The sequence below is a fragment of the Pyxicephalus adspersus genome, chromosome 10 (genome assembly GCF_032062135.1).
Source record: "Pyxicephalus adspersus chromosome 10, UCB_Pads_2.0, whole genome shotgun sequence".
In the NCBI taxonomy this organism is placed as follows: Eukaryota; Metazoa; Chordata; class Amphibia; order Anura; family Pyxicephalidae; genus Pyxicephalus; species Pyxicephalus adspersus.
Window position 1 is genome coordinate 9,771,060 of NC_092867.1, and position 13,700 is coordinate 9,784,759.

The 13,700-nt window shown below is 36.9% G+C and overlaps 1 protein-coding gene across 1 annotated transcript; it reads left to right on the top strand.

Annotated features, from left to right (window-relative positions):
- Positions 1 to 965: 965 nt before the first annotated feature.
- Positions 966 to 2,379, top strand: MARVELD1 (MARVEL domain containing 1). The gene has a single exon (XM_072424144.1). It carries the CDS (start codon positions 1,386 to 1,388, stop codon positions 1,896 to 1,898), a length of 513 nt encoding a protein of 170 aa, XP_072280245.1. The 5' UTR covers positions 966 to 1,385; the 3' UTR covers positions 1,899 to 2,379.
- The last annotated feature ends 11,321 nt before the right edge of the window (positions 2,380 to 13,700 follow it).

Sequence of the window (13,700 nt, forward strand, 5' to 3'; positions counted from 1 at the left end):
TTAATATTATAGCCTCAAACTCCAATTGTATTTTGGCATTAGCCCCTTAGCAGATGTCCAAGCTTTGATTTTATCAATTTGCTAACTGATTCTGATTTATTTCCATTAAAATATTACACATACCATAAAACACATGTTTTCAAGCAAGTACAAGTAGGGAAGAAGTAGGGAAGAAGTACAAAAATATCTAGTTCAGATTCTCTGTTTTATAACTATGCCCCAAAAAGTTGAGTTGAAGTCTGCTTTAAGCAGAAATGTTTTTCTTTTTTTTTTCCCAGACCTTTTTTTGCATGATAACTATTTTAGTGTGCATTAAACAAGCAAAACATTTGGTGTGAATTGTGGAATTAGAATTGTATTCTATTATATAGAGCAATAGGGTATCCAGTAAAAAATTCCACCGCATTAACTACTTTTTTAAAAGTTGAATATTCCTGTTTTTATTCACCATTAGTAAATTATGAATGTTTCATGCATTATTTTTGCATTCCCTCTTTTTTTTCCTTTGTTGAATGTTACATATTAGTCATCTGTTCCAAAAACATGCAATTAGGTTAATTCGCTTCCCCCCAAATTTGTCCTTAGGTTGTGTTAATGACATATGACTATGGTAGGGGACATTAGATTGTGAGCCCCTTTGAGGGACAGTTAGTGACATGACTATGGACTTTGTACAGCGCTGTGTAATATGACGGCACTATATAAATACTGTGTATTATTAATAATCATCTGTGAATTTCTCTAGCTATTCATTTGTTTACAGAAGAATATAATTTCAAAGGCTGTTGCCTAAACTCCAATGTCTGTTTTGCAAGAGCATAGAATTAGGAAAGATTGCATAGTTTTGTATATAGTGTGTGTAATGAATAACCAGTAACTGGCAAAGCTTTATTCTAGTTCTGCGTTGTGCACAGTGGTTCAGTGTGAATATTATCTTCACAGCATGTTTATTTATCCAAGCTGAGATAATGTTTGCATCCTCAGCTCTCTATCCATATCAGAGTTTAGATTTTAAACTCCTAGCTAGGTTTATATGCAGCATGAATACATTGTTGCAGCTCTTTGTGCAACAGTTTACAGATAGAGAGAGGCTGGGAATCTGCATAGAATCCTTACAACCAGATGTTGAAGCAAAGGAAGTTGCATGCTGATGATGTCAGCAAAAGAACGAGAGGCATTAGATTACATGGTGGGACTGCCCACACCCTACAGCACAAAAAAAGGAGCACTGAAAGTGATTTTACAATCCGCTTTGAGAGAAGATCAGAGTTTAGATTTATAACAACATTTTATTTTCCTGCTGCTTTTCTGGATACTGGAGAGAAGTTTGTGCTGCATAATTTCAATCTGGATTAAAAATCTCTTTTATCCCTTTCTCTGTGAGAATGTCTGGAGCCTGTGCAATGGCTGGCCAAGCTACCAGGAGTTCACTCAGTGCCAACAAGGAATTCCTCAGAAGCTTCCCTGGTATTGTGAGACTTCTGCAACTTGCAACTGGGGCGGCAGTTTGGATCGCTATTGCCACCAGCAACTTTAATAACACTGTTCGTTTTGCTCTATTTGTGTTTGTCTTCTTTTGGCTGGTCACTCTGATCTTTTATTCTGTCACTGTGCTGGACAAACAGGATCTTGTACCATTACTTGGAGGTGAACGCTGGCTCCTAACCAACCTTATCTATGATGCTTTGTCCACTGCCTTTCACATTGCAGCAATGGCCATTATAATTGTTGCTATCGAGAACCAGTCTTTTTGCAACATAGCAAGATACAAAGGCTCCTGTTATTACAACACCTATGTAGTGTCATCTGTATTTGCATGTCTTTGTTGCCTGTTTTATTTTTTAACCACTATATGGTTCTCCTACAAGAAATTTAAGGGAAACAAGAGCATCATTTAGAATCGTCAAAGACTCCAACAAGATACAAGAGAACAGCCAAAATCTTATCAAGAAGGCTTCAAAGGCAGAGGCAATCATAAAGACTGACTTCTAAGAGCAATGTATTACTGGTGTGGCAGAAAAAATATTGCTAGAAGGAAAGAACAGATTTATTTTATTAATTTTTTTTTGGTTATGAGCTATTGAATGTCCATGTTATAATTTTAAGAACACCGTTACTTTACTGTATGTGCTGGTCATAACATGTAGTTCTAAATACAGCTCATATACATGTCAGTCTGTGATCAAATTATGAAAGATACATTTTGTTGTGGAAAAAGAATATAGTCCTAACTTCAGTTTTTCTTAGTTACAGTATTATTTTTTAATGGCAGACACTAATTTCTTTGTTATATACTGTAGATATATATAGCTTTTCTTTCTATTTCCCTGGCAGGGGTGCTTTAATGGCTTTTGAAAAATAAACTACAAATTTATTATTCCTGATATTGTTTATTGTAACACACAATACTGACAGTATGTGACGTGTCAAGGCTAGTTTGTTTGTCTTTGTTTGTTTGTTTTTTTCTTCATGTGTGTGAAAAATACAGAAGTGGTGTAATGAACCACATATTTGTAGCATAGCGTCACAACTCCTGCTTTGTTTCTGGAGGCTCAAATTATCTCCTACAAAGTGGAAGTTCCATCATTCTATTTTTGTCACCCCCATAAGCCATAGCCCAAAACAAGAAGATACAAACAGATATCACGCAATTAATTATTTTGCTTTAGAAATGTCGTAAGAAAAGAATTTACACTGTCATTACCAACTTCCTTAAAAAAAATGATTCTATATCTGCATTAGTTTGAGTTCCTAGGAGCTAGTATGCAGATCTGGAGTTCAGACTTTCGCCTGACCACTAACCCAGAGTGTCCCAAAGCCAGAGAAATAACATGCAACTAGTATTTTGGGAGGTCACCACTGACATTCTTTATATTTTGTTAATAACACATGTTCTTGTTGAATATGGGAGCTGCCACTGCTAGGTCACAAACTGGGTTTCTAGTTATGGATAAAGTGTAGAAAAATGTAAACTCTTTTTAGGGTTTTACTACTCCATTAAAGAGATTTAACCTCACATCTTCTTCTGTTGGCAGCAATTTCAGCAGACAGGAAGTGAGAGAAAAACTGCTACAGGGACACAAACCTTGCACTAACCTATCATGCTTTGGAAAGGCATTTTTTTTTCTTTCAATGTTGCTGTTAGTTCCCCTCATTTCCTGTATAGTAAAACATTGTCAGAAAAAGAGGAAATAAGGGTAGGTATTACTATCAGAGATCTAGGTATTAGTATAAACATGACTGGGGTTCTAACCCTTCCTTACTGTATCCATAACTAATGAAATAAGTTTTGGCCTGACATTTAAATACTTAAAAGATTTTGGTCAATTTCTTAGCTGTGGGTGCACACAGGCCCTTTTCTCAAATTTAAACAGTTGGTGTTGGCCTTTCTTCAAATTGAAAAACATTGTGGTCATATAGGAAAATTCTTAATAAAAGCACTGTGGTTGGGGATGGGACTGAGCTATTACCAATGTACCACACTGTTTTTAAAAGTAAATACAGCAGATCTTCACTGTGTTTACCAGAAAGTTAGTTTTTTTTTTAAACCGCAGTAACAAGGGGTGTTCTGTAATTTAATTGTCAAGTTGTGTAATAGGTAAAGAATCAATTACACAAACCCATCCTATTATGTTAACTACTGTTATGTAATGTGTAAACGTGCCTTGTATTAAGTCAGTCTTTTCAAATGAACAAAGAGCATATCAGACATGCACTTATTCTTTGTATTGCAGCACATTATAATGCAGCCGCGTTGCCTTAATGCATTCATATGACATAACAATAACAAAAAAAATAATTTAAAATACTTTGTCATTTCAGCACATTGAACCTCTGCGTCACCTTTCTCCCTAGGGCTTATTCTCACCAAGGAGATCTGTTGTGGAGAGTACTTATGAGTGTTTTCACTTAGGTCCTATGTTAAGATACAATATAATAATGCAGCCTCCTCATTTAAATGGGCTGCCAAATTCACTGGAACAAAAACTGTTCCTGCTCCATATTTGGTACTGCACTGCCTTGTGATGCGTGTGTGACGGGGGGATAGTCAAAATAATGACACTGTACCTCACCAACGCACGTTAAGTGTGAATCAGTGCATGTTGTGTTAACTCGTGTTACTATAGTACACCTTTGTAAATGGGTCTTTGCAGCAGTAGTTTATACATGATCAAAGCTGAGAAAGGTCCTTTCCGTTTCCCCTGGTTTCAACTTCCTTAAAGAGGAACTAAACTCAAAATCCCCCAAAACATAAAAAAATCCACTTACCTTCAATCCTGCAGGGCAGTCCGATCCATTCAGAAGGCTCTGCCATCCGTCTTCGGGCGCCGCTATCTTCCGGGTTCTTCTTTCTATGTCACCCGACCCAGGCGCAAGATCAGGTGACGTAGGTTGGAAAAAAACTTGCCGATCTCACTGCACATGCGTGAGATCAGCAATTTTTTCCCTTTTATGAAAAGGCTCCTTGTGCACATGCCCGAGATGCTTGGGCATGCGCAGAAGGAGCACCCGAGAGCCTTCCGGGATGTGTGACGTAGGTATCCCAGGAGGCTTTGCGCTCCCATTCATTCTCGATCGCCTAGGCGGCGGTGCTGCACTTTTTTTTTTTTAAATGGGTGTTGCAAAAAACAACAGAAATTTTACTTTACATTAAAGGGTTGTCTACCCTTTTATGTAAAATGAAAATTCTGGGTTTATGTATGCTTTAAGTATAAGATGCTAGGGTGGACCAACCCCCAGTATGAACATGCTTTTAAATTTGTGCACATTTGCCTGGTGGCATAGAGAGATTCTTGTATGTAGTTGTGTGTAATTCTGTATGTAGTTTGTCTGTGCTGAGCCCTATCTTTGAAAGTGCTAGTTGGGTTTTTGTTGATGTTCTGGTTTATTAACTTCCTTTGTTAGCTTGCTGTGATTTTGTTGGTTGCATGCCTGCTCCTGGCCAGTAAGGATATTTGTTTGTTTATCCTCTAGATCGAAGACAGAAACATTCAGGTGATCAGTAAACAATGACAGGCTTATTTCCTATATAGGTTTCATATAGGTTTCCCTGGTTTTGGTGTACAGCATTCTGGCTACATAACTGAAACAAGAGTTATACAGATGTGGTTAGCCAGAATTGTATGCTTGGTTTGCTTGAGATTTACATTATTCACAAGGGACTATAAGATGGAACACACAGATGTTTATTATTTGTCATACATTGAGCATAATACTACAGTTCCTCACCCCCACAACTATAATGTTGACGTCAAAACAATCTAGTCTTGTTTTTTAAGCGACACTGTACACACACAAACTATTTACTACTTATAATCCACTTGAACAAAATTGATTTTGCTAAAATTACTTAACAATGTAACTCTAACTGGATTGTTTTGTAGGGCCTGCATTTACATGCCTAATATGAAAGATATATTACTAACCAGATGGAGCCTGCAATAGTTTATGTATTATGCACCCATGCTAATTCGTGCTTCAGACACAAAAATAGTTTTGCTATAGACATACAATATGTATATCAGTCATAGGGGAAATGTCCTTTTAAAAGCCCTTAATAAATATATGTTTCTACCATGCAGACTGTTATAACTGGCTACTGATTTATGCATTGACTCGTCCACCAATTTTGTTAAATAAGCCAAAAAGATTTGGTGTTGTTGCATAGTGCATCATAAACCATTATGTGTATTAGTTACTTGAGGAGAAATATACAAAAATTTTAGGTGTATTTTTAAAATGGTATTCTGTAACCATACATATAAGTCCCTGCCCCCCCCCCCCCCCGGACCTTATATTCTAATGCCCCTACTGCACTCATTACACCAAAGCCAGAGTTCACTTACCAGAATATTTTTGGACTTTGAGAGAAACCTGGATAACCAACACAGTAAGAAAATATCAATTCCATGCTGACAATGGGTCTGAAGCTCTCCAAGACAGGAGAAGACTGGTGATCCAGCAAACCTGGAATGGATTTCTTAAGTCATTTGCTCTTTGTTAGACTGGACCAGAATCATTCTGGGTTTGCCGGATCATACGGGTTCACTGATAAATGTGTACCTTCTTTAATTTTTGAGAGCTTTAATAAATCAGGCCCAATGTCCTAGGTGAGATAAAAACTTAGGCATCAGAAACTGGAAAATACTAATCACTTTGCTGCTTTCAGAATCTTAGAACTTCACTTTATAAGGCACTTTTCAATTCCAAGCCTACCCCCCAAAAGGTGCTTTGGTTGCATTCTTTCATACAAAAATGTAGACTTGTCCCTACCTACCCACTAAATGGTGAGTCTGTATTTATAGGTGGATCTATATTTTATAATGTTCATGTAAACAAATGTGTTATTTCTAGTATCATCCAAATATACCAAGAACTTGACAGGTTGTTAATTTATTTGGTAAGGCATTATTCAGTAAAAAACAATCAGTATACCTTGGTTATTAAAACTACATTTCTTCTTGTATTGCACTTACTGAAAACAATCTAGAATTGTCTTGTTAGTCTTTAACTATGAATAGAATGCTGAATCATTTCTTGCTATTGGTAAATGATAGACGATGCTCTTATTGTCATTGTTGTGTAAAGTCATAACGACATTGCACCAAGTCATCTTATTACAATATAAATAGGGTGCTGTAAAATCGGTTAGGAGATGATAAAAAGCTTTCATTATCATGTCATGTTTTTGTACTTTATTGTAGAGACGTTCTTAAGAGGTGTGGGGCCATCTGTTGGCTATTGGAGCATATGCCAAGGCATGTCTGTTTACATCAAACGCTACAGATAAATGTATCCTAACCACAAGCTCTCTTGCTCTGAATTAGAATGTGAGGTACTAGATGGATTTTCAGATTATTGGTACACAAAAAGTACTGAAGAAAAAATCAATGCTAAATAAAATAATAAAATATCCAGTTAGCAAAGGAATTAAAGCCAAGCTCCAGGCTTATTACATATATATATATATATATATATATATATATATATATATATATATATATTTCATAAAAGTCATACATATATTGTACATTTTATTGAATGCACATTTGGTATGTGTGAATGTATATGTGCACATTTTGTAACTTCTTATCTTATTGCTCCCTGTGCTTTGACCAGTCGGGGTTCTCATTCCTTCTGTTGATTCTCTGGCAAATGTTAAAGATCCGTCAAACTAAAGATCTCACTCTTTTAAAAATCTGACTGATGCCAATCGTCAAGTTTTATCTATTAGCTCCAAACACAACATAGTTCATCTGTCCTGGAAGAAAAGATGGATTGTGGAAGATGGGCATAAGAGGGGCATGGGGAGACATGAGGCCTCCAGATAGTTTTTGATTATCCTGCAGCTGTAAGGTATGCTTAATTATAGGTATGTTATATGTTTACATCACATAACCCACAACAACTCATCTATAGCGAGGCAGGATACTTCAACCTTTTCAAAAGACACCCACAACAGCATATTGGAGGTGAAATGGTATACAAAAAATGTGCAATTTGGGCTGTCATGTAGAAATCAGAAATATGAGAGACCATTAAGCCCCCCCTCTCTTGAGCTGATTGAGGGTGTGTGTAAGAATATGTAACTTCTTACCACTCTAATTAAAGTCCAACATCAATCACCTAAATAATGAGGGGGCACTTTTTTCAGGACTAAAGTAACAGAGGGGCTTGTCAAATATTAAGCTGGTAAATGGATACACACCCATAAGGTATTTTGGCTGGATGAAGAAGGATAGCATCATCCGCCAATAGGCAACTCAGATATCTGGTGGTGAACTAACTCACAGATATCTGGTGGTGAACTATAGGTCCACTTTAAATGTTTATTTTTAATTTAAAAGTTTAAAACAAATCATAAAAAATTTGAAACAGTTTAAAAAGTGATGCTAGTAAAAAATACAGGAGACCTTACACAAGGCATTTTAGTTTTGTTTATTAGGATAAAGTGTAGTACATACTGTACAGGACTCCAGGGATGGGTCCTGTATGGCAGATATATTTCCCCCAGCTTTAGGCTGTGGTTCTTCAAAAATAGGTTATTTACTGCTGAAAGAGTGCAGGGAGTTTTCTTTGGTGACCAATGTTGGCTGTTTTGTATGTTTTCTTACAGGGCCCAGACTCTGGGATAGGAGAGAATGATCTTTGTGGGCCTTCCTATCCCACCGCAGTACAGGCCAGGTTTTAGGATGGCCAGACAGGAGCGGATTGTGGCTCAATTTAAAAGTGAGGAGGAAAGTTGAAGGCAGCAGCACTGGGCAACTCCATGCTATTTTGGAGTAAAAACTTTGAAAATAGATCCTTTGCTATCTGTGAGTGCCATGCACTCTCCTTGGCCTTTTAGGTGACAGGAATGTTGAAATCCTCCAACCAGCAAGACATATTGCTAATGTAAGCTGTTTTGGGTTTCCGCTGAAGTGAAGCAGTTTTGACTTCTGTGTAAGACCAAATAAATGGACTAAACTGAAGTTCTATAGTGTCCTGCAGAGTGCTCATCCCCTTAACCTCCCGACCGTTAAGCCCGACCTTGGTACGGGCTAAAAAAAATTGCTATAATGGTTAACCCCGAGATTTTCCGTACATTAAAATCCCCACTTACCTGGTCCCGCTGTGCTCATCCAGCGTCGTGTTCGTGTTCCAGCGTCGTCCTCCGTCGATCGACGATCTCCCTCTCCAGCGGGACCGGTAAGATGCCGGCCGGCGGAACACAAGATGCCGGCCGGCTTCTTACCTGGTCCCGCTGATCGTCCCGCGTCATTCTCCGTCCAGCGCCGGGTGCCTTCTGAAACGAGAAGCCGTCCGGCGGAGAAAAAAAAAGCCGCTCGGCTTCTCCCTGCGTGCGCGATGACGCCGGCGTGTGTGCGGGAAATTCAAATTCAAACTCATTCATTCATTTTGTATTGGATTCAATACAAGTGTGTAATTGGTAAATTCAAACTCTCATTTTGTATTGGATTGAATACAAACTCCTGTATCCAATCCAAAATAATACAAAATAAATACAAAGTATATAACTGGTAAATTCAAATTCATATTTTGTATTGGATTGGATACAAACTCGTGTATCCAATCCAATAAAAAATATTATAAAATTAATACAAAGTACATAACTGGTAAATTCAAACGCTCATTTTGTATTGGATTGAATACAAACTCCCGTATCCAATCCAATACAAAAAAATAAAATAAAAGTAAATAACTTGGAAATTCAAATTCATATTTTGCACTGGATTGGATACAAACTCCCGTATCCAATCAAATACAAAATATATCAAAACAAACTCCAATAAATACACAATCAAAGTTTTAAAAATTGCCACACTAGGGAGGTGTTTTAGAATAATATAGTACTTTACAATATACAGAGTTATTGCTTTTTCAGTATTTTTGATTTGTTTATGTAGTCATGTTTAAGCTGATTTTTGTGTTTTTCCTTTAATTTTATTAAAAGTAATTTTTTTTTTTTACGATTGTGTGTTTCAAACATTTTTTATATTCATAATATCTACTAGACCAGGGGTCGGCAACCTGCGGCTCGCGAGCCACATGCGGCCCTTTGGATGTGAAGCTGCGGCTCTTTAGTTCAGTCCGTCGGAAGCTATTCTATCTCTCAGCCTGGCTTTTCACTGCACCCCTCCCCCGTGACACTCGACAGCTTCCGACGGACTGAAGACAGTGAGAACGCGTGTTGAGTGTCACGGGGGAGGGGTGCAGTGAAAAGCCAGGCTGAGAGATAGAATAGCTTCAGACGGACTGAACTAAAGAGCCGCAGCTTCACAAAAAGCGAGGCTGAGAGATAGATAGTGGCTGAGAGATAGAATCTGTGCCTAAAGGTATCTATATTTCTACAATAAAATATAAAAGTGGGCAGTTTAGCAACAATGTATGGAAAATCAAAATGTTTGTACCTGTTTCACCATTACAGAATTCTGAGGAAAACGAAATGTCATCTAATGTTATCCAAACTTTCTAAAACCATGCAAAGCCAACGCTCCCATTGAATTTGTTTGCTCAAATGTATGTTATTTTTTTTTTATTTTAAGTACACGTTACACTGTTTAGTAAAGTTTCAACTTGAATAACCATGCAAAGCCATCGCTGCCATTGAATTTGTTTGCTCAATTGTTTGTTATTGAAGTACAAGTTAGTGTTGTAAGTAAATGTTTAATTGTTTTAATTTTTTACTTAAATAATAAGTAATTATCTAATAATGCCATATATATATTATATAATTTGTTGTGAAAAGCACTACTTATATATGAATAAATAGATTGGATTTTTTGGCTCTTTAAAAACTTTGAAATTTTGTAAATTGTAATTTTTGACTCTTCCGACTCAAAAGGTTGCTGACCCCTGTACTAGACCCTTGTTCGGACATATTTCTGTAAGTTACAGGTCTACAATTTAAAAAAAAATTTCATGAAAAACAGTGGAACACTTTTGGTACAGAAATCTAGACCTCAGTGTAACGCTCAGGTGGTTAACCTCACAATACAAAAAACAAAACAAAAAAAAAAAAAAACAGTACAGTAATAAAGTCTCTGCTACCGAGTACCAGTGGCTAATAAAGATGGAGAAGAAAAACCAATGTCTGCTCTTGGCAAGCCATTTCTACACTGTTGGTGTGATTGTGTCCAATAAGGACTGACCCCCAGGATAGTTTTTGCCAAGTTCCGGAATTAAGGAATAGAGAGGTAGGAGGGTAATTTCTAATCAAGATGGGTTTCAGAAATTTAGTGAGAGATTAGTTGGCATAAATACATTTGGTCCGAGTGTGGTTGATTTGAAAATTGTAAGCTTAATGGAGCAGGGTTCTCTTCTCTGGTTTCATTGTTTGTATCTGTCTGTCATTTGCAACCCCTCCTTAATGTACAGCGCTGCGTAATATGTTGGTGCTATTTAATTACGGTTTAATAATAAAGACAAATTTGACACATATCTCAGAGATGGCTTCTAATAATATGTATTGTGATAGTTCAGTATTCAGTATATGTGGCATCCACTATACACTGGATACAGTTCATTTTATTCTAATCCGCCCTACCATTTGAATCACCCAGTAAACCTAAGCATTGTGGTAAGAAATTTCCTGCCATTAGAGATCTTTACAGGGCTTCCTTTATTGCAGGCTATAAAAAGCTGTCACTTGGGTACCTATTGGAACTTGTGAGCTCGCTCACTACTGGATATTAGGGCACAACACTCTACCAGCTCCGTAAAAAGTGACCAGGTGGTTATCTATATACAACTTAAACCTGGAGTTTTGGCCCTATTGAAACTAGAAGCCTCTGAGCGGAACAGCCACACTCTGTCCCACGTTCCTCTGAAGAAGCCCAACGGGTTGAAACGCATCAGGACACAGACATTCACGCTCAAGGACAAAGAAAATATTGCCTCACTAACAATAATTAGTTGTAACACCTTTTTTTGAATGCTTATGTTGTTATAAACCTGTTCTTGTTGAACTATTACAACACATATTATAATACATACCTTTGATATGTGTCAAATTTGTCTTTATGAATAAATATTCAAATCTACCATACTCAGACCAAATGTATTCATGCCAACTAATCCCTCACTAATTTTCTTTTGTACCATTCACTAAAGTCAAAGTTTATTTGTATGTATAGAGGTTATAAATTGTAACAATTGAAAGGTGAAATTATTGAAAGTGATGAGTGATGTGCAAATGGGTTTGGCTAGGTCTGTATGTTCTACAATGCTGTGATTTTGCCCGGCAATTATTTATATTGCAGTTCTTTCTCAGGCTATAGAACACTAATTCACAATGATGATTTAAGATGTGGACTGCTGTTTAATGGACTGAGGCAGCTGTGGACGGATACATTCTCTTTTTCTCCAGCAGCGCTTCTTTTCCCCTGTGTCTCACTCAATGTAAAATGGGTTTTGAGAAAATGGAGTTTTAATGTATGAATGAAATGCTCTCCATAATTCATCAGATGAAGAAATCTCTACCCTGCTCTTGTGGAGTGTGTTAGTTTCGCTAGCTGAGGCTAGTGAAGATCTTTCAGCTAATGGAGATTGTAAGATGCCTAGGGGTTGCTCAGTAATGGAAGCAAGATTTTTTTTGATCAACAAGTCATTTCAGTTTTACAATAATTACAACATAACACAGCCCTCATTCAGTGACAGACTTCACGTAACAATCACAGATTATCAGTGATAGATGTTACTTGACAGATGCTCCCACTGGACAGTCCTCATTTGATCCTCCAGACAGACCCTCAATGACAGAACCCAGTCAGAGCATTTATTACCTTTTCAAGTATTTGATTCATCGGCTGTTGCTTTTTCTACTCGTCTCTTCTGTGCCTCCCTAGGCCTGCATCCAGTAAAGGAGGACTATTTATGTGATGATGTAATTGGCTGGAGGATCAGTATTTTTACCCTAGGACAGAGACTGTATTAGTGGTACAGAACACATCCCCTTCTCTATAACATCTAGTCTCAACACACTTCCTGATAACATTGTTTAAAATAAAATGGAGAGTGCACAGACTGCTCTAGATTTCTTACAGGCATTTTTTGCAATTACTCATTTTAACGTTAAATGTACAAGCAAAGTCAAAAGTGAGCAAGCAAGGGTAGTTCATTGTTAAGGTTGACATACACAGTACATTAAGCATAGATCCTAATAATGACATTACTTAATGTCATGTTAATGTTACATATACTCATTTTATTTTTGGTAAAAGAATGAAAATTGTTACAGTTAGTGCATTATGTTCTTCCAAAATTATCTTCTTTTGTCATCTTACAAACTGTATTTTCAAAGATAATATTCTCGTTTTTTTTTTTTAAGCAAAAATGAAATGAGCAAGAAACAGATTAAATCAGAGCTGCTTTTTAAATTTTATTAAAGACAATTAATGGCTTATTATAGGGTCTCAAGATCAGTTGCTGTCTTAGCACGATACAGTGCAGTATATTGCTTACAGTCAGGATCTGAACGGTAATCCAATTTGTTGCAGAGACATCTGTCTTATTCTAAAATTATGAATATGTCTTGTATAATTCAATTTCCATGAGGAGATATCTTCTTACGATCTTAAAAAATGTAGCAACATCAGCATATGATGTTTAGAGGGACTCGGTCAAGAATTTTATTATTCAGTCAGATTCATGTATTATCTATCTATCTATCTATCATATATTTGTTCAGATAAGATATGCATTTACATCAAAGCTTTGTTTACTTACCCTGCGGATGACACTTTAGCTTGAGTCAGGCACCATGAATCCATACACAAAGCACATGTAGAACCTAATGCTTTATTAAATTGCCATTTATACAAAGAAGCAGTCTTCCAGGTAAAATCCTGTAAAGTGGGAAAGGTCCTGTAAAATGCAGAGCGGAGAAAATCTCACAAAAAATTTACTTACAATGAGTAGGAGTGTCTCCTTGACTTTTGTGTTTAACGGGACTTTACCTTGGAGATGCCACACCCAGCAATGCAAAAGACCAGGATATGTTTTTCACCTTCTTACAGCAGGTGGTTTGAGAAGGGGACAAGGGCCTGGACGGCATAAGAAGACCTTCCATTTTGGTGAAAGGATCACAATAAAATATATATAAATTATACCTTTTTTTTCATTTTGGATAGAGTGAGGAGGTATCACTTTCAGGTTTTTACCATCTCAGTTAACAGTAACTTAGAGAAATGTGTCCAAAG

What these genes read in the sequence shown, in the direction of transcription:
- MARVELD1 (XM_072424144.1), top strand. Translation starts at nt 1,386, where the DNA reads ATGTCTGGAGCCTGTGCAATGGCTGGCCAAGCTACCAGGAGTTCACTC.